The 19019-nt window shown below is 36.2% G+C and overlaps 2 protein-coding genes across 3 annotated transcripts; one reads left to right on the forward strand and one right to left on the reverse strand.

The window, feature by feature from the left end:
* Positions 1-1436: 1436 nt before the first annotated feature.
* On the forward strand, positions 1437-7739 carry LOC110698792 (uncharacterized protein At4g06598-like). Of its 2 annotated transcripts, XM_021876314.1 has the most exons (6): positions 1437-1927; positions 2013-2235; positions 3987-4737; positions 5797-5872; positions 5996-6122; positions 6995-7739. In XM_021876314.1, the coding sequence occupies exons 3-6, from the start codon at positions 4007-4009 to the stop codon at positions 7204-7206; spliced, it is 1146 nt and encodes a 381-aa protein (XP_021732006.1). In that variant the 5' UTR covers positions 1437-1927; positions 2013-2235; positions 3987-4006; the 3' UTR covers positions 7207-7739. The 2 variants fall into 2 exon arrangements, with proteins under 2 accessions (XP_021732006.1, XP_021732005.1); XM_021876313.1 differs by having other exon boundaries at positions 1437-2235.
* A 1088-nt stretch (positions 7740-8827) lies between these two features.
* On the reverse strand, positions 8828-14757 carry LOC110698793 (magnesium transporter MRS2-4-like). Its single transcript, XM_021876315.1, has 4 exons — positions 14418-14757; positions 12604-13046; positions 11113-11391; positions 8828-9324 (listed from the first exon to the last, which is right to left on the reverse strand). The coding sequence occupies exons 1-4, from the start codon at positions 14755-14757 to the stop codon at positions 9046-9048; spliced, it is 1341 nt and encodes a 446-aa protein (XP_021732007.1). The 3' UTR covers positions 8828-9045.
* Between the last annotated feature and the right edge of the window lie 4262 nt (positions 14758-19019).

Consider the following 19019-nt stretch of genomic DNA (forward strand, 5'->3'; position numbering starts at 1 on the left):
ACCAGAAACAACTAATCAGCATATCCGACAGTCTTCAGCAGTTAAGTAAAAATGTATAACCTCTTCCGTCGTCTCTTTCAAACACCGCCTTGAAGACTTTAAGGTTGGGTTGGTTGAGTGTTACTCCATTAAAACAGGGGTTGGTCAGGTCTCATTAAAAACAGGAATTGGTTGTGCTCATTTCCACCTTTATTCGGACACTTTTGCTATAAAGGCTGCGTTTCTCCGTCTTTTTTACGGTCAATTTTGGCTAGTCTAATACACTCTCACCTCACAACATCTACCACCACTAATCCACCACCCTATATTTTTTATCTATTCTTTTGGCGGTTTCCCTCATTAATTTATTCCTTAAATCTTTGATGCTTTTTGGTTCCAAAGAAAGTGCGTCTTTGAATCAATATACAAAGACAACTATACAAGTCAACGTGTAAAAAGTCAATGCCTCAGTAATAGTAATATAGAAACTTAAAGTGAGATAGTAATTACTAAATGAAAGCGTCACATAAATAAACAGCTAACAGCCAATATTTACTTTAACTAAATAAACATAGCAGAAAATGAGCTCACCTACCTCCTTCAACTAAGCTTAAAAAGTCAATATACCTTGTTATAATTGAGCTTAAATTAATACCAATCTAAACCCATATAACATCATTTACTTCAGGCTTCCAAAAAATTACTACATACTCTGTATAACTATAATGTGAATTTAGTGACTTCATATTCCGAAAAGTACACTGAACAATTAAAACTTGTGATTAAATATACTTTAAATTAGGTATTCTCGAATGAAAAACGTACATATTTAAATTCATAAATCAAAAACCTCTTTGCACTATAAAAAGGATAAAGGGGTTGTGTTCTTGTGGAGATCTAAAGCAACAGTAAATCAACACAAGTGGGAAGTGCAACTGGCAATGACCAAATAATTGTTGAGTTTCTAAGGAAGTTGGAAAACCAAACCAAATTATTAGCAGGAATTGTCAGAAGATAGTGACAGAGTCATGCTAGTATTAAAGCCTTTTTTATTTTATTATTATTAATTATTAATACTCCTACTATTAGTTGTAAATTAAATACTACTCCATTTTTTTAAAGCTTTTTTTATAGGAATTTTTATTTGCAAAACATTCTGACAGCTTGCAATTGTTGCAAATGACCAATCTTATCGAGGTTTTACTATTTTTAATGGCGCCTGTTTTTTTTAAAAATAATTAATTTAATTCCAGCCGTTAGATAACAATATGTACAGCCTAGATTGACTCACACTAGTTACTATGGTCCCTACACAGATTAAAAACATGAATAATATTCTCTTTTTTTTTTTTTTTGGCTATGTATAACAATAATATAAGAAGCTAAAAATAGAAACATATAGTTTGAACATCACTATAGACACATAAGTAACATTTATAATACTTCGTACAAGTAATGTTTATGCATTATATAACTATTCTCTCTATATCTGTTAAATTATAACACTTCTCTTTTTCATTCCTTTCTCTCACTTGCATCTCTTTTTAATTCGAAAAAGGACCCAAAATTATTGTATTAATCTTCCATTTAAACTAATTTATTTTATTATTCTTTTTTCCACTAACAATTATCTCCTACCGATTATCTCCTCATTAGTCCAAACTTGACAATTTTTTTCAATTTATGCTTTAATTCGCTAAGCAAATGTTGCAATTAATACAAAATCGACCAAAAATATCATAATCTAATCAAAATATCACGAGCTAAAACCCCATACCCGAAAAAAAAAAAAAAAAAAAAAAAAAGCTCACCCTCTCCCCAAAAACACAAAGAACCTCTTTCTCTCTCCTCCCAAACACACACTCTCTCTATTCCACTTTCTCTCTCTAACTCTACTTTTCCGGCGACTATTTTTCCGGCGCCTGACTTTCGACGCTTATTCTTCTGGGTAAACTTCTTTCTCAGCTAAATCTTCATTTTCTCTCTCTTCTTCTTCGTCTTCTTCAGTTCAACTTCTCTGTAAATTTACTCAGATCTGCAACTCTCAAATTTTCCGGCGATTTTCTCTCTCTTCTTTCATTATTCTTAACCTCCGACGGAATCTCCGGCGAGCTTAATCTTAGCTCCGTTGGAATATTCGTGGAATCTTCTGGAATTCGAGTTTTGGGCGTTTTCCGATAATCTATCATAATCGTCCTAACCCTAGCTCCTCGCTAACAATTTATTTATTTGCTTAATCGGAATCTTTTCTTCCAGGTATTTAGCGTTATCTCGCAGTTTTTTTTTTTGTTCTTCAGCTTTTTCAACTGTTTTATTGATAATGTAGGTTGTATTATCAGCTTATCTTTAGAAAATAGTTGAGTTTTGCAAATTTAGAAACTTAAGCACTTGGAAACTTGTGTTATGGAATTTGAATTTAGGTCATTTTTTTGGCTTAATTTTAGGGATATTGTAGGATTTATAGTGCCAAGAACCGTAAAATGATGAATTGTGGTGGTGGAATTGATTTCAATTGTTTAATTGAGCTTGTTTCGAGGAGAAAGAATTTTATGGGTCAATTATGGGTTTACCAGAAGTTACAGGAGTGAATTAAAGGCGTTTCGTGTCGATAAGCTGTGAAATTCAGCCTTTTAGTTGATTGTTTAGTAATAGTTGTTACTCAAACATTTGTTTGATGTTGATCATCGATGGTCTCACGGATTTAAACGCCTATCAGCTTTGGAAAACCATGTTGAAGACTCTCTTTCAGATATAAAAATGAAGAGTTTATGTTGAAATTCTGATAATATAGTACGAGTACACTTTTTGATAATTGTAATGGACTGGTGGGATTATGTTGGTGTTTCATTAATGGAAAAATTGTTAAGGGATGCGAATGCTTTATCGCGTTGTGCGTCTATTCTGGGGTCTTCGATTTTTTTTACACATGCCTTGACTTGACTTATTATTATAAAAACAACTCACTATCCAAATGGAACACTCTATGTGCGGTTCCTTTCAATTGGAGCCTGCCACTCAAGCAGTGCTACTACTTTTAAGCCTAACATGTTCTTCAAAAAGGTTTACCTGACATGCAATATTGAAATTTGATTGTGATTTTAGTTTAGTGTTATAATGATTTGAGTATTTATCTGAAGCTTGAAGTTGATTGGTGAGTGTTAGAAATCTACCAATTGTATTTTTCATAAAAACAAATTTTTTGTTGGCTGTTTGATAATCTTTGAATTGCAAACAGTGGTGTCTCTGTATTAAGTTGCAGCTGTAGCTTCTAGGCTTGACAAATATGAGAATTCAAACTTCAACTATAAGCCATGTGAATTTTGTATTAGATTTCTTCCATCCCTAAATAGTAGATCACATTCTACTCTTGGATTGTAATAAACTATATAGGTTTAGTTTAAAAACTTTTAATTATCCATATGATAAAACTAAGTATGTGGCATGGTAATGATTTAAAAACTTACAAAAAGAAGGATCGCCATGGTAATACAACCCAGTTCCTTAAAATTGATCTTCAATCTAATATGGCCTATTATTTAGGGACGTATAAGGAATACCTGTTAATATACCTTTTAAGCCTATAAGGTTTATCTTGTTGATTTTGGAAGATAGGAGGATTCTAGTGGTAGAGATGAAATTTGAGTGTAGTGTTTCCTACTTCTGTGATGCAAAAGGAGTGATGCTGTAATGACAAAGTGGTTGACAGCATGATTTAAACTAATGATGCGCATTGAAGCAGTGGCTATTACGCAAATAATGGGCTATTGTGTATCAGCTACTTTGAATTCATATATGGATATTACTTGGTTCTACACTTGTGAAATTATGTGGAATATGCAGAATAAAAGAGACACTGCTGCAGTTGTTGAATGCTAAACTCTGTAGAATGATTTTTTAATTCATTTGGCATTCTTTGATTCTTAACTATTATGAGCTGATTCAATTATTCTTTCTTCTCCCAAAGAAATTTCATATATTGATCATCTAACAAAGCTATTACTTTGTAGGTAATTGTTGCACCTAGGATATGTCAAATCCCAAAGGGCCTGCAAATTTCAGAAACCTGATGCAGAATGGGAAGAACTCTCTACTTCCCCCTAAATGTCCATTTCCCAGCATAACCTCATCTTACTCTGATTATGGACCCAATACCAGTTTGGGTTCAAAACCTACCTCAAAGTGCAGAGATGGAAATGCTTATCATCAAAGAACTTCGTCAGAGAGCCTTTTAGATGAGCAGCCTTCTTGGTTGGATGATCTTTTGAATGAGCCAGAGACCCCTGTACGCAAAGGTCATCGTCGTTCATCAAGTGATTCTTTTGCTTATTGTGATGCTGGCAGTATGCCCAGCATGGATTATATGGCACCAATGACGGTGTCACATGATGAAAACATCCAAAGCAAGTTCAGACCTATGGTATCTGCTCCATTATGGGGATCACAAAACTTTGATCATAGCAAAGAAACTCCTCAAGGGTCACTCTATCATGACCTTAACTTTTATGGGAAACGTAAGAACAAGGCAATGGAAATGAAATTGGCTCCTGCAAATCATGCCAGTGGCTTGCGTTTATCAAGGGATAACGCCGTTACCCAAAGTGTAGGAGGGTCTGCTGCTCCACTTGAAGCAGATCCAGTTCCAGCTGAGAAGCAAGACCAAAGTGACTCTGGTTCTCATGATCTCAGAACTTCTTTTGAAAAGAAAGATGGTTCCCATGCCAAAACTCCATCTGAAAATGATACTAAACGTGCTAAGCAGTAAGCCTCTAACTCATTAATAATTGTTACCGACTGTAGTTATCAGTTCTTACCCTTTTTTGTCTCTTTTATTTTTTTGTTTTGTTTGGGGGGTGGGGGGGGGGGGGGGGTTTGTTTATAAACACCCTTATATGCCTCTTCTCATGCCCCTAAGTTGAAAGGAGAAAGAAGAAAGAAACTCAAAAAGTAACATTGAATTGTTCACGTTATCATTCTTAAATCTAGGTTTTGTGCTAAGTTCCTTGTAGATTGATAACCATTTTTTTAATAATTTATATTCCCTGTTCCCTTGTAGATTCTACTTTATAGTGCCGCCTATTTCTTATGTAACATGCTGAACCTCCTATTGCTTGCGTAATTACATAGCTGAAGATATGTGAAAGTTCTTCATTTATCGTCTGGTGATCTATTGATCTGTGACCTCAAACAATTTTCCGTTGTTTTACATGACTGATTAAGTTTGATTTATTGTTTGGTATGTGCTTTGGTGAAGGTTCTTCTTTTGCACAAGATTATTGTTATCGTGATATTCCCCTACCTAAAAAAGATAAGAACCATAGACAATGTTAGTTGCTAGGAACTATGTGTAGATCTTTGATGATGAACCTTTTGCTTGCCCTCATGTAGATGACTGACCCTTACAGGGTGTTTTATTTTTTTTTTTATAATCAAATGAAAAGGACTATTCTAACGTAATATTTGAGTAGCTGTTCATAAAGAGAAATCTGTCTACTCAGTACATCAGATGGTCAAAACTCGAGACTAGAGATAGTTGAGGCTCTGTAATCTTTCTTTTAGTTTCCTTTCTTTTATTTAATATCTACTTTCCAATGTTCATAGCTTTGTAATTTTTTTACCATCAATTGCTTTAATGTGATAAGAGTGATAATAATGGAAGCCTCTTCCAACATTGAGCAGTGTGCACCTATTCGAGTTACTAAATGATCCTTATGCCACAATGGTGACATGAATTAAACAAGCTGATTAGATGTCTGGTAGCTGCTAATTTGACTGTTATTTTGAGAACAAGAATTTTTTTCTGAACTTTTCTTAATGTAGGCAATTTGCTCAACGTTCGAGGGTTCGGAAGCTTCAGTACATAGCTGAGCTGGAAAATAATGTACAGGCATTACAGGCAAGTTTTTGTTTAGTAATTTACCGAATCAATCCTTTTTTTTCCCCTCTCCTGCTCAATTATGGGAAAGGAAATGATAGGTCAAAGGCCACTGGTTTTATATTTTCTTGTCTAATTTTACAGGCAGAGGGGTCTGAAGTTTCAGCAGAGCTTGAGTTTCTCAATCAACAGAATCTAATCCTAAGCATGGAGAATAAAGCTCTTAAGCAACGTTTGGAAAGCTTGGCCCAGGAGAAGCTCATCAAATACCGTAAGTGTTGTCAACTATTTTGAAGATACATAAGCTCTCTTTTGTAATATGGTGATGTCAAGGATGTGGACACTAGGACTCTAGATTGTGATTGTCTGACAAGCTGCTTCAGCTAGGCCATCTTTATGTTAACCTAGTCTTGTCTCTGTTTTCTGGTGATGCTTGATTGTCTGGAAAGCAGTCAGAAGCTTGATGCTTGTATACTAGGAAAATCCTCTTATTACTTTTTTTTTTAATAAATCACTCATTGGAGTGGGGTTGAATTATTCGTTGAATTAGTGGGTCCTTGGGGTCACAGTGATAACGACATGCTGAATGATTCCATTGGACTTGTATCAGTTATGGGAGAGATTTTTAGCTGCTATGATAGTAGAAAATCAAATGCATGATGTAGTGTGCCAAATTGCCAACCCCTCTCACATATTGTGGGTCAAACCATCCAAGATGCTACCATTTGATGTCACATTATACATTTCTTTGAGGCTTGTCTACTGGTATAGAGGACTTTGATAAATTCATGAATGTTGAATCTTGCTTTGATATCTTCTGATAAGATCTTTCATGCTGATACTGCTAAATTTTTGAAATCCCTTTCATCACTTTGGCTCTTTCTCTGGTGAATTTATAAAAAAAAAAAATATAGTACAGCCTTTACTGAAAAGTATTGCCCTCATAATAAAGAAGCTTGCTGTTTTGGGATTATGTGTCATATCTTGCTAATAGCTGTTATGTATCTTTGTATGACTGTAAAATTTGAAGTTTCTCTGGAGCTCCCTGTTATCCGTTTTCTGTGCTGTGCCATGTAATTGCTTATTGCTGTTATCAATGAGAATTGAGTTAAATAGTGCTAAGAGAGTTCATGTTGGTTTCAGTGGAGCATGAAGTTTTGGAAAGAGAAATAGGCCGTCTTCGGGCTTTGTACCAACAGCAGCAGCAGCAGCCACACCAGCCACTTCAGCGGCCGTCATCTAGCCACAGACGTACAAATAGCAGAGATCTTGATTCGCAGTTTGCAAATCTCAATTTAAAGCATAAGGAGTCTAGTTCAGGGCCTGACTCCTTCAGTGGTCCAGTTGGTATTTGAACCTTGGGATTGTCAGAGGAATTTATATGTGCTTTGTGTCCTTCAATCACTGATGCCAAGCTTGTTTAGCTGTCATTTCTGCTGCAGGATCGGTCCCTTTTGACGTCAAGGTGGCCCGCAGCTCAGATAACCTAATTTCTTCTTTCAGTTTTCATTTTCATTGAATTATTATTGTTTTGTGCACCTGGTGGCCATCACTGGAATGGAAGGAAATTCTTTTTCCCAGGGATGTCTTGCCTGAGGTGGTTAAGGGGAGGGTATTTGTCTCGTGTGATGTAGCAATCACTAATTTAAGAATTTGTTTATCCCATTGTTTTTGCCTTTTGCGCATAGCAATTGTCAGATGTAGAACCTTGCAGAAAAGCAGGAGTGGATATGGGAATGTTACCTGTAAGAGTATGTATTGCAGGTTACTTGTAATGCATCATTGGTGAAACAGCTCTATAATGACTAATGAGCATTTTTACTGACAATTCATCCTTGTTATTTAGATGTAAATTGTTTAATGTGCAGTTAAAGTAGTTCTTGTTTGAGGCTTGGTCTGTTTTGTCTTCCTTCTCCCCCCCTCCCCCCCCTTCTTTTTTTTTGGTGTTACTGTTTGGCTATGACAAATTTTTTGACTCAGGTTTTTTGAAGCGTAATCTGTGTTTTCAAGAACAGAAATTAGCTTGGAAACAACCTGTGCGGCTGTGCCTCGAGGTTCAATAGGCCTGTGTACCTTAATTTGGATGCTGTGACTATTCTATATGCAAGTTTTTAATGTTCATTTAAGAAACTAACACATAAGTACATATCTGGTCTCAAGTCCTGTTGTTAAGATCAGTTTGTTATAAGGATCTGTGTAGGTGATATTTGATTAAAAAATACCAAGTCTTTGAGGATTTTATCACTGGAATACTACATATCAATGTTTAAATATAAGGTCCCATTGTGTCCATCTTTCCATTCATTTCTAGAGGTGGCAATTTGGTCGTTCGGATCAATTTAAATTGGGTTAATTCGGGTAAGACTCGTTTAGCCTGATTTTGGGTTGGTTGGTTCATTTTTATAGCCTATATGCTTTGTTAATCATTATAAGTAGTAGTAACATTTATAATCAAGTCATTCAGGTCTGATCAAATTGAGCCAAGTGATTTTGGGTAAAGTTCGTGTTTCAAGTTGGGTATTGACTAATTGAGTATAGGTCAGTTTTGGTAATTTATAAATTTAGACTGATATTGGATTAAAAGGATACGTATTTTCCAAAAATCAAATTTGGTATTAAAGGTCTACCAAGTGAAAATTAGGTGAATTTAACATATGGTTGAAAAATTATACACCATCTTGGATTTATGTGTTCGTTCTAGCTTCTAACTATTCTGCACTTACAAATCAAGGCGAAAACCAAAATGAAAGACGCTTATCTGAATCGTTGCAGGACTTTTTTTTCATCTTTGGTTATCTTGGTTAGTCACTAGACCTATACTGTCTTTTCTCAACAGAACAAATTATGCCACTGAGTAGAATGAGCAAAATGAATCTACTGTCAATACAAAGATCCACCTGCGATAGATTTTAGTGCCAGCCCTGTTCAATGGAAAAAATTTAAAGAGAAGTACAGAACTTAAGCAACTAAAAAAAATTGGCAACAGAATTGCAGCATATATCATAAACAGACTTGTAACCTCCAAATAATTCAGTGCTCGACGGAGACGGATATCCAGTAAGAGGTTTCATTTTCCTCATCAAGGTAGTTCTTATGCTATACACATGATGGAATATTTAAAATTGACAATTTATCTTGAGATAACTATGCTCTATGGTCATTAACAACAATTACAATGTAAACAGGGTCAAGACTCAGGAGCCAAGCAGCTTCTTCCACCTGGCGTATCCTAAAATGAGGAGAAAAATCAGAAAAGAAAAGGCAGTGCCACCTCCAATAACGTAGCCAAATATACCATCTATTTTATATAGGCTACATGGTATATTCATGCCAAAAAATCCTGCTATAAGGGTATCAAGTGCTATAGCAAATGATGCAATTGTCAGATTGAGCTGCAATTGAATAAGTTCGTTACGCTGGTTGTCAAGTTGGATATTCACATAATCTTCCGTATCGTCAATGTATTCCCTTACCTGCAACATAAACATGGATATCAGATAACTAAAAGAACATAATGACCCGCAAACACATCAGGGAATCATTCTCAAGAAGGAAGAAATAGAATTCAGGACAAAAGAATTAAGCAATTTGGCACTTTCAGCAGTCCAATTTTAACTGAGATAAGAGAAAATTACAGATAATTTAAGTTAGTGTTAGTCTGCCATAATTCTGACTCTGACACCACTGTGAGGTTCATCAAATGGTAGTTCAAGACTTAGCATACATTCAATAAAGAAACAAATTCATCATGCGTTAATCACTCCCAAAGGAAGCAATCACATTATTCTTGGTCAATTCGACTCAGGCAAGACTCATTCAGGTTGATTTCGGATTCAGGTTGAATCGGGACATTTTATGCTCGATTGCCAAAATGTAATATTTAATAAAATAATTATTTTAAGAAACTTTGATTACTAGGTTGGTTCGAATCAGGTAGCGTACGGTATTGAGTGGGGTAATCGAGCATTGTTCGGTTTTGACAGGTCTAATCACACCAAATGTCAAATGCTTCCTCTTGTCCTCCCCCCACCCACCCCCCCCCCCCCCCAAAAAAAAAAAAAAAAAAAAAAAAAAAAAAAAAAAAAAAAAAAACTAATACTTTTTGGAACCGTTGCACAGATAGGTGTATTTATTTGATTATTCATAATAATGACGAGCAAATACAAACAAAAATTTGCAAAATGTCACCTTAATAAATAATAATATCTCTAACATGCCACTTCATGTTAGATCTATCCAACAGTAGCCAACCAACCAACAAAGAAATATTCAAATTACCAAAAAGAAAGGCTGAATAGAAATCCCTACAGAGTAAATCACACCAGATCCATACCAGTAAAATGCAAAAGAGCATACATGATGCTGCCATATAAGCAGCAAATGCAGTGAGAAAAGGAACCCACTACTCTCCTTGTCCCCCGGCCCCCACAGTAAATTAAAAAATTCTTAGCGCAGCTATAACAGTCTGTCAGTCTTTCATTTTCTCAAAGCACACCAGCTTGATATTTAGGCCTAATGATATCCTCCCTCCCACCAATAGGGTAACACAGATGAAGAGCTTCTCCACTAGAGACCCCTCCCCCCCACCTCCAAAACAAGGATAAATACACCAACTTTTTTTCCATCTCATTCTTAAGCTGTGGAGTAACTTCGTCAATTTTCAGACTCCATTTTTACTTTTACAGACATCTTTTAGTCAAAAACAGAGAAAATCACCTAATACTCCTCTTGTTAGCAACATCATTTGTGAATATTTTGTCCTCGTAAATTGTAATTGATATGTAGGAGAGAAAGAGCTATAATCCTTGAAGTCTTATTGCCTTTACCAAAATTCCCAACCCCCTCCCTAGCTATCTTGTATATTGGAATTATTCCCAACTCCCATATTATTTAGAATAGCAATACCTAATGGTTTAAAAAGAGACTGTAAAATACTTTATGGATTATAAGAGCAACACAAGACATTTAAGGCACCACAAAATAAACTAATAATGTGATGATACCCTCCCGCCCTCTCAGAAAAGAAAAGAAAAAAAGAGAGAGAGAGAACCATGCAGAATAATCGCAGGTACCAGAAAAATCAAGATGAAACCATGATACAACCTTACATCCCCTCAAAAGCACATGTAAAATTATATTTGCTAGCATACCTATCTCAGCACACAAATTACTTCACCAAAAAAGATAACAAAATATATAAATATGATTGCATGTAAGTGAAAAAAAATGCTATGGTCTTCCACATATAGAGCAATACTTACAGACAATATCTTGTTCCTAGTCCCATCCAGCTGCATAAAATAAGCCTCCAGTAACATCTCAAGATCTTCAACATCATCATCCCAGTAATTGCTGGTCATTATACTTCCACTCCGATGAGAACTGTTCCGATGAAGAGCATGTTGTGACGGGACAATGGAATGTGAAGCAGCTGAATTCAACAAAGCTTCAGATTGTTGATATTGAATCAACTTCCTCGTAAGATATAAATGAGCCATATCTTCATTATCATCCAAAAGATGCTCAATTTCATCTCTTACCTTGAAAGATTAGGATTTAAACCTTAATATATTGATATTCAGAAGCTGAACACAACAATACAGCAGTAAGATAATATGGAGGATTGTTGACAAGAAGCTATTGATTAAGATAATTAACAAAAATATATGTGCAATCCAACATAACATTAACCTGTAGCATCCTTACATGTATATTATAGGTTAAAAGGCAGATTAAGATGGGACCACTGACCACAAACATTGTACTACTTGAGGCCAGGCTAGGTAGTGCACATCCAAGAACGTAATAATTAGTGATAAACCTCGTTTTAATATTTTTGTCGAATGATCTACCATTAAAATTGGAAAAATAAGGATACAAGCAAAGATTATGACCAAGACGATTGACAAAGACACTATGATGTGACAGCTGAGTTCAGAAGCAGCGAATAAAGTGGCCTGTAGGCTGCAGCAGAAAGCCTTTACCTTGGCTTTGAAATACACAATAGATTCATGCGAAATGCAAAAGACATTTAACAAAAGCCTGATCCCTAGCAATTTCATGAAAGAGAGACTTTCCAAATAGTCTGATCCCAAGCAACTTCCATGAAAGATAGTTTCCAAGAAAAATCCAAATATAAGTGCTGGCAAAGTGGGCAATTAATGAACAAGGTACAAAATATTCAGCACAGGTACTCGAACAAAAGAAATATCACAAGCACACTCCATAGCACTGCCAAGAACTCAAAAGGCAACTTTCCATGAGAGTATTGGCTATATTGACAGAATGAATCAAGCATTAGGAGACATTGAATTTGAAAAGCAAATCCAAGAGGTCCAAAAGGTATCTAACATTCCATTCAGTAACACATCAAGAAGAGAAATACAAGACAGTGAACTAGAAAAAAGTGCTGTGACCTACATACAATCCTAACCAAATAAACCCCATGAGAGCAAGAGCAGCAAGCACTCGAGTAGGGAAGTTCATACCCTGATTTCAGAATACAAATACAGAAATGATATAGGTGTATCTGTAAACAGATCCTACAGAGGATAAAGATTAAATAAGTTTGCTAATACTCTTCTTTCGTGGGTATTAATTTGGCTATGACTCCACAATGATTACATACTACTTCATCTTCATCATAACACGACTACTAGACAAGAAGTAATATGAAAATACTTTCAATCACTGTATAGAAAGGCCTCCAACTGTAAGATATTAGAAGCATAGCTCAATCCAGTGTGTATTACCTTTTGCACCCGAGCAAGCAAGCGGGTGAGATTACTTTTCAAGCTCCTCACACGTTCAAGATTCTTGGTGCTTACGTTCCGAGCCAATTCATCCAGCACAGGATAAGCATGCTTCTCAAGCTCAGCAACATTGGAATCCAAAAAAGAACAGACCACCTCTAAGGCAATTTCTAGCACCTGAAATTCAAATGGAAGCTCCTGCTGCTCACCTTCAACAGCTTCAGGGGTACGTTCCCATTGCGACTCAGTGGAATGTACTTTATTATCACGATCATTTACGAGTTCTGATTTATTCATAACCTGATTCTTATGAGGAAGCTGTTGCCGAAGCTGATCTACGAAAGGAAGAACCTCCTGGCGAAGAGGATCAAGTAAAAGCACCTCTTCAGCAGTTACTATGGCCTTGATGAACTCTAAATTGACAACCATGGCTCTTTCTCTAGCTGCCAAAAAAGACGCAGGAAAAAAACATCGACTGAGCTTGATCCTCCTCATCATCATCCTAAAAGATTTAAGTCAACAATTGCATGTAACAGCATTGTTTTACTATTACTACTATAAGACAAAATCAAACACAAGGCAACTTAAGCTTGTAGCAAAACGGCAAACCTAGGCCGTGTTTAACCCAACCTCAACCTATTATCTTCACCTTATATTAGAAACTTACAAGTCATTCATGTCAAAATTAGATCAAATCATACCAAAGCTTTGTGCAGAGTATTTCCATTGATTTGTTACCAAATATCTTTGATTGGTTTTATATAAATGCTTTATTAAAGTTTGGAATATAGACATTTGCCAAATATAACAAGATCCTAGTATACAATGCTTATTATTACACGTAAGTGCAAAACAAGGTCATTACATAGTCAAATCAAGACATCTAACCAGAAAGATTGAGACTAAATGAGCCTTGAACTTTATAGTTCAAACCATAATACCTAGCTTCAGATGAAGAGAACAAATCCCTAATCCTGGCTTACTCTCAACATTAAATCAACAGGTCAGCCCAGTACCCATTTATTTACCGAGTAATGTAAATAAGATAGTTTCTTTACCCACTATAAAATGTCAAAGGGGTGATGGGAACACTCTCATTGCCTGATATACTAGTCAGTCTTATTTTTCCATCTTAATGGAATAACTGAGATACTCTCTCCTTACCAAATTGAGCAACAAGATTAGAGGATATTCCTGTAATCAGTAATCAATGCATATTCAACCAATATTCTTGCATAAGACACTTTCAATTATATCTATCATGACTTCACAACGCGCCCTATGTATTTGTAGTTCGATTCAAGACCTGTTAGCTATTGCATTGGTGTTCTAAAGTGACAAGCAACAATATTTTTCCAATCCAAATAAACAAGCATACATTAAGGAAATTTATAAGTTGACAAGTAATTAGAAACAAAACCAAAACACACAACTACCTCCGATTCAGAACAAAATTGTTTGATTAAAACCATGTTAGTTATTCCATTGGTATTCAAACGCGCAAATAATATTGCATTAAGTCACATATTAAGTGGACCACCTACATCAAAATCCAGCTATAATCAACTTTGCATAATCAGAAAAATCATTCCACAAGATTATACTTTGAGTACTATGGTAATTAAGGATTAGCTCGCGTTTAGACTGTCACACTAATTTATTGCGAAACATTAAAATTCAAACTTATCTCCAAAAACAAATAAAATTAGATCAGTCAACCATAAAATAAAGTCTAATAACCTCAAACTAACACAAACAACATAAAATAAATCAAAATCATCACAAAACACAAAACAAAAAGATGAAATCAATACCAAGAATATTAGAAGATTGAGAGAAAACAGGCCCAAGAATCCTCAAATCTCTCGCCGGAATCCCAACACGCTTAATAATCGAACTCTTATCCCACTCAAACAACTCCGACTCACCAAACTTATCAAATTTCATCCATAACCTCGAACCTCCCATCTTCTTCTTCACTTTACTACTACTAGCAACAACAACAGCGTCGGCGGAAGATCCGGCAACTTCATCGGTTTTGGGCGTCGGAACAATTTCAATTGCGGAGGTTTCCGGCGACATGATCATCGCCGGAAGTTTGCGATTCCGGCGACGAGAGAAAGTCCGGCGGAAGGAGAAAGGGTTCTTCCCCATTCTCTCTCTTCCTGAGGAAGTGGTGTGGTTTCTCTCTCCTCAGAAAGTGGGGTGATTGCGTGGGTAATCTGGGTTTCTTCCGACGGGTCGGGTTTGTCTGCCATCAACTCCAACAAAAGTCGCCGAATATTTTTTTTGGGTGTTGGTTTAAAAATGGATTGGATGTGATTTGCGCTAGATAACTACTTTCCACCCTATTTTTTAAGTTGGGAGTTTTGGAAGTGGACCATCTTCTGATTGTTCGTTTTCGGGCGGAACTGTTTGCGATAATATTCCATACTTTAATGAGTGGAACGTTGTATATGTATGTTAATGTAATTTTTTAATTGATAAAATCTCTATTATCAATAAATAAAAATTATACCCGTCAAAAAAAAAAAAAATAAGTAAAAATTATAATAATTGAAAATTAATAAATTATTTATTGAGACGATTCCAACAAGTACTCATATGATGATATTTGTTACTATATATAAGTCACAAACATTAATCAAAGTGTTAGATAATTAGTGCAAAAAGTCAAAATGTTTCACTTGTTTAAGCACGAGGGAGCATTCAAGTATATACAGTACGGTAATAATAGAAAAAAGAGGGAGCCCCATTGATTTTTTTATCAGCGAAGTTTGTTAATCTAAAGATCGAATCGTAAAATCTATAAATATTACTAAAATAACCACATCATCCTATTTACAAATTGTACATATGACAAGTTGTGTTAGAAAATTTTCCGGCCTAAATCAATTGCTGACATCTTATTTATTTTTACCTTTTTACCTTTTTAAAAAAAAATCCTTATTTTTGCCTTAAATTATTATATAATATTTTTTTTAAGATAATTATTATATTATATTATACTCCATATTTTATATAGTATTATGGATTTATGTATGACTATTTGACTTCCAAATATAATAATTCTCGGTTAAAGAGTACTTCGTATTGTATACTTTGCTTAAATTTTTACTCTTCTTCAAAATTAGAGTTAGATCTAAATAACATTGCAATTAATAGTTATGTTTCTTTAATTTTTCTCATATGAGGTACATATATAAAATATACGAGTATTTATTTCAAAGAAATTTTTTTTATGTCGTGCATCGCACGGGGCTAATTTAGTAAAAGCAACAATGCAAACCCATATGCTGAGTCAGACCTTCCCTTTTCTATCTAATGAAAGAAACCCAATCGTCACTACTACCTTCCTCCATCTTCCCGCCGATGAAGCACCATTTCCTCTGATATCCCACTTCCCTCTCTGAAACCCATCACCGCCACTAGTCCCACCACCGATCTCCTCGTTTGCTCACTGAAACCCATCATCAACTCCACCACCATCTCTTCGTCAACTTGCCGATCAACTACAAAAGCACATCCTACAACGTTGTTTCGTGACTAAAAACCGGTCGGTCAAACAAAAAGACACCCTTGTAATAAAATGTGTAAAGTAGGCCGGTTGAACAAAAATACACCCTAATAGCACAATATGTAAAGTAGAGCCATACAAAAATAACAAAACCCTTGGGGAAAGTATTTTCTGCCAAGCCCATGTGTCACGGTCCGGGAGTTTGGACCCCGAAACGTGCGGCGCGCTCTAGCCTTTTGGCGGCAAGAACGCTAGCCTTGAGCGGAAGAGGGGCTTGTGAGCACAAAGCAACACAAGCGGGCAATAGAATCTCAGGAGCACTCACGTCTATCTGGGCGACGGAGTGCGGGTGGTCGGGGCTTGTGACGGCCGATACTTCAAAGCGGGCACAAGCGGGTCCGAACCACGAGTCCTTAGCGCATCAAGTTGGGTTGGAGGGGAGCTAATATGCAAGTAAGACACAATATCTATAAAGGTCTAACAACAAACAAGCATAAAAGCAAGGCAACACTTGGTAGAAGGCTTCAAGATTTCATTAATCATTCGCCCTCTAAAGAGCTTTAAATGACATACAAGGAGAATCCCTAGTGAACACTTATCTGACAGTAACACAATAATGGGACCTCAAGCTAAGAAAACATAACCTAAACTCTAGGAAAGCACTTAAATGGAATCTAATACATCAAAAGGAGTTGGATTCTAACATCCTCCCCCACTTAAGCTGTCGACGACCTCGTCGACTTACAAAAGTTACAATCAAAATTAGAAAACCCTAAACTATCTCAAGTTTCGGATGCGCCGTTGGTGCGGCTATCTTCTGGAATCTTATCTGACTCTTGAGCTGGATCTTCTTTGTTGACGAGGAGCTTGTCTCTGGAGTCGCTCGGCTTGAACATCTTGTTGAGAGCTTCATCTCTAAATTTCCTCCTGGGAGTGAAATCTGTTTAATTAAGGGGGACAGCTACTTCCACCATCATCTGTTGGGGAGCTGCTTCCTTGAGACTGTGGTGGAAAGCTTCAAGTTGTGGTTGGTGCCTCTTGGGTGACCATTTTCTTTGTAATCCCTTGCACGCGCCCTGCGTTGTTTGCTCAACCACTGTTTTTCCTCCCTCTTGGGAGGTTCTTCTTTGGTGTCTCTTTGGTGTCTCTGGGCTCGTCGCTCTTTGCTTCGAACCTTGTGACTGATTCTGGTTTTCGCGGGTGTGTATCTGGGATGTTGCCAACTCCATGGGCTTCATCTCCCGCTTCTCTGGGTTTCTGGTGCGAGCTTGTTTCTTCGATGTTGTCTTCTTCTCAGGCTCCATCACTCGCATTGCCGAAAGATATCGGACTTCTGGTTCTCCTTGAGGTGCTATCATTCTCATAGCACTCAGGCGTCGTATGGAACCCATCTTATATGTGGGCTCCTCATCACTGCTAGTCTCTTTTGTGGCCTCCTGAACGGACATGGATGACAATCTCTTTTGGATCTTGTCAAGTTCTTCTTTATGCTCGCAATCCCACCATTTGTGTGGACCTCGACAAAGTATGCAGTTTATTGCCCTTGTGTTTGCCGAGGATGCGCCGGCCCTCGAGTTTCCTCGACAAATAAGCTAATATTGAGATGAGCCTAGCAACTTCCATGGTAAACTCTTCTCCACTACGTAGAAGTATTGTTCAATAAAGTTTTATATTTCATCAAGCCTAACAAAATGTTCACTCCTTGTTACCTCTTGATCTTCTTATCCCACCTTCTCCATGGAGGCATCCTACATGTTGACGATTTGCTTCTTGACCAAAGAGCATTATCATGGCCAAGAGATCAGCAAAGAGAGAAAGAAAGGGGTAAGTCAAAACCAGTCCATATTCACCAAAAAGCACACAAAATTACACCAATTTTACTCTTAACCAATATAATTTAATAATTCAAATTTCAATCTCAAAGGCATAATGCTTGATCTGATAAGTAACCAAACTCCAAACACTCACTCCAAAGGATGATCCAATAAGTACCCTAATCCCAGTCATTCGATAACTAAAAGAAATAACAAAACAAATTCTATGGCTAGTGAGATTGCAATGAACTTGATCGGAAAAGAAGTTTCGCCTTACCATTTGATTACATAAAGTTCATAGTATTGAGGAAAATCCAATCCCGGGTATCATTCCAATCTGATAAAACTTTGGAAATTCTTAGAAGCCGCAAAAGAATGAAAATATTGCTGCTCTACTCCAAATGAACAAGAATAGGGAGAAGAAGGGGGTTTCCCATTCTCCCACATTCAAATGCTCAGCCAAATTACATTTCTGCACACAAAAATCAAAAGAAATCGATTAACAGATAAAATAAACTACTCTGTTTATAAAAAAGATTCAATATTTGAAAGATTATGCTAAGGGAAGAATTACAAATGGGGTTTCGGGCTAAGAATTTGGGAGAAAAATGAAGATAAATTGAAAATCAATAATTAATAACATTATTAACATATAACAACCACTACATAAAATGATAATATCACTTATCAAAATCTCACATTTACACTAAAATGGAAATTATTCAGCAAGTAAAAATATAGCAAAACAGCGAGAAACTTACAAGATTGAACTTCCTGATCGTCCGAGAATTTCGGCAACCGTACTTCCATTGCTCCTTAGTTCAATTCGTTGATTCAGGAGTCTACCAAATAAAACCACTAAAGCAATCAAATTCTATACAAAAACATCAAAATTAAGGAAAAAAAAAAAACAAGAACAAAAATATAAATAAATTCAAAAGGTAATACAATTGAAAAATTACAGGATAAGAGAGGTGGTTTTGGGGTAAGGTATTGCAGGTATCTATGGACGCACGCTAAGTACGATCAACTTGTTGAAAGTTTAACACTTTCTTCCTCACTCTCCCAAACCACCATTTCTAAGG

The sequence above is a fragment of the Chenopodium quinoa genome, unplaced genomic scaffold (genome assembly GCF_001683475.1).
Source record: "Chenopodium quinoa cultivar QQ74 unplaced genomic scaffold, ASM168347v1, whole genome shotgun sequence".
Classification (NCBI taxonomy): Eukaryota; Viridiplantae; Streptophyta; class Magnoliopsida; order Caryophyllales; family Amaranthaceae; genus Chenopodium; species Chenopodium quinoa.

Coding starts and splice junctions, on each gene's coding strand:
- LOC110698792 (XM_021876313.1), top strand. CDS start 4,007: ATGTCAAATCCCAAAGGGCCTGCAAATTTCAGAAACCTGATGCAGAAT. Junction 4,738..5,796: donor GATACTAAACGTGCTAAGCA/GTAAGCCTCTAA, acceptor TTCTTAATGTAG/GCAATTTGCTCAACGTTCGA. Junction 5,873..5,995: donor ATAATGTACAGGCATTACAG/GCAAGTTTTTGT, acceptor CTAATTTTACAG/GCAGAGGGGTCTGAAGTTTC.
- LOC110698793 (XM_021876315.1), bottom strand. CDS start 14,757: ATGGGGAAGAACCCTTTCTCCTTCCGCCGGACTTTCTCTCGTCGCCGG. Junction 11,392..12,603: donor TGCTTGCTCGGGTGCAAAAG/GTAATACACACT, acceptor TAATCTTTCAAG/GTAAGAGATGAAATTGAGCA. Junction 9,325..11,112: donor CTAGGAACAAGATATTGTCT/GTAAGTATTGCT, acceptor TTTATGTTGCAG/GTAAGGGAATACATTGACGA.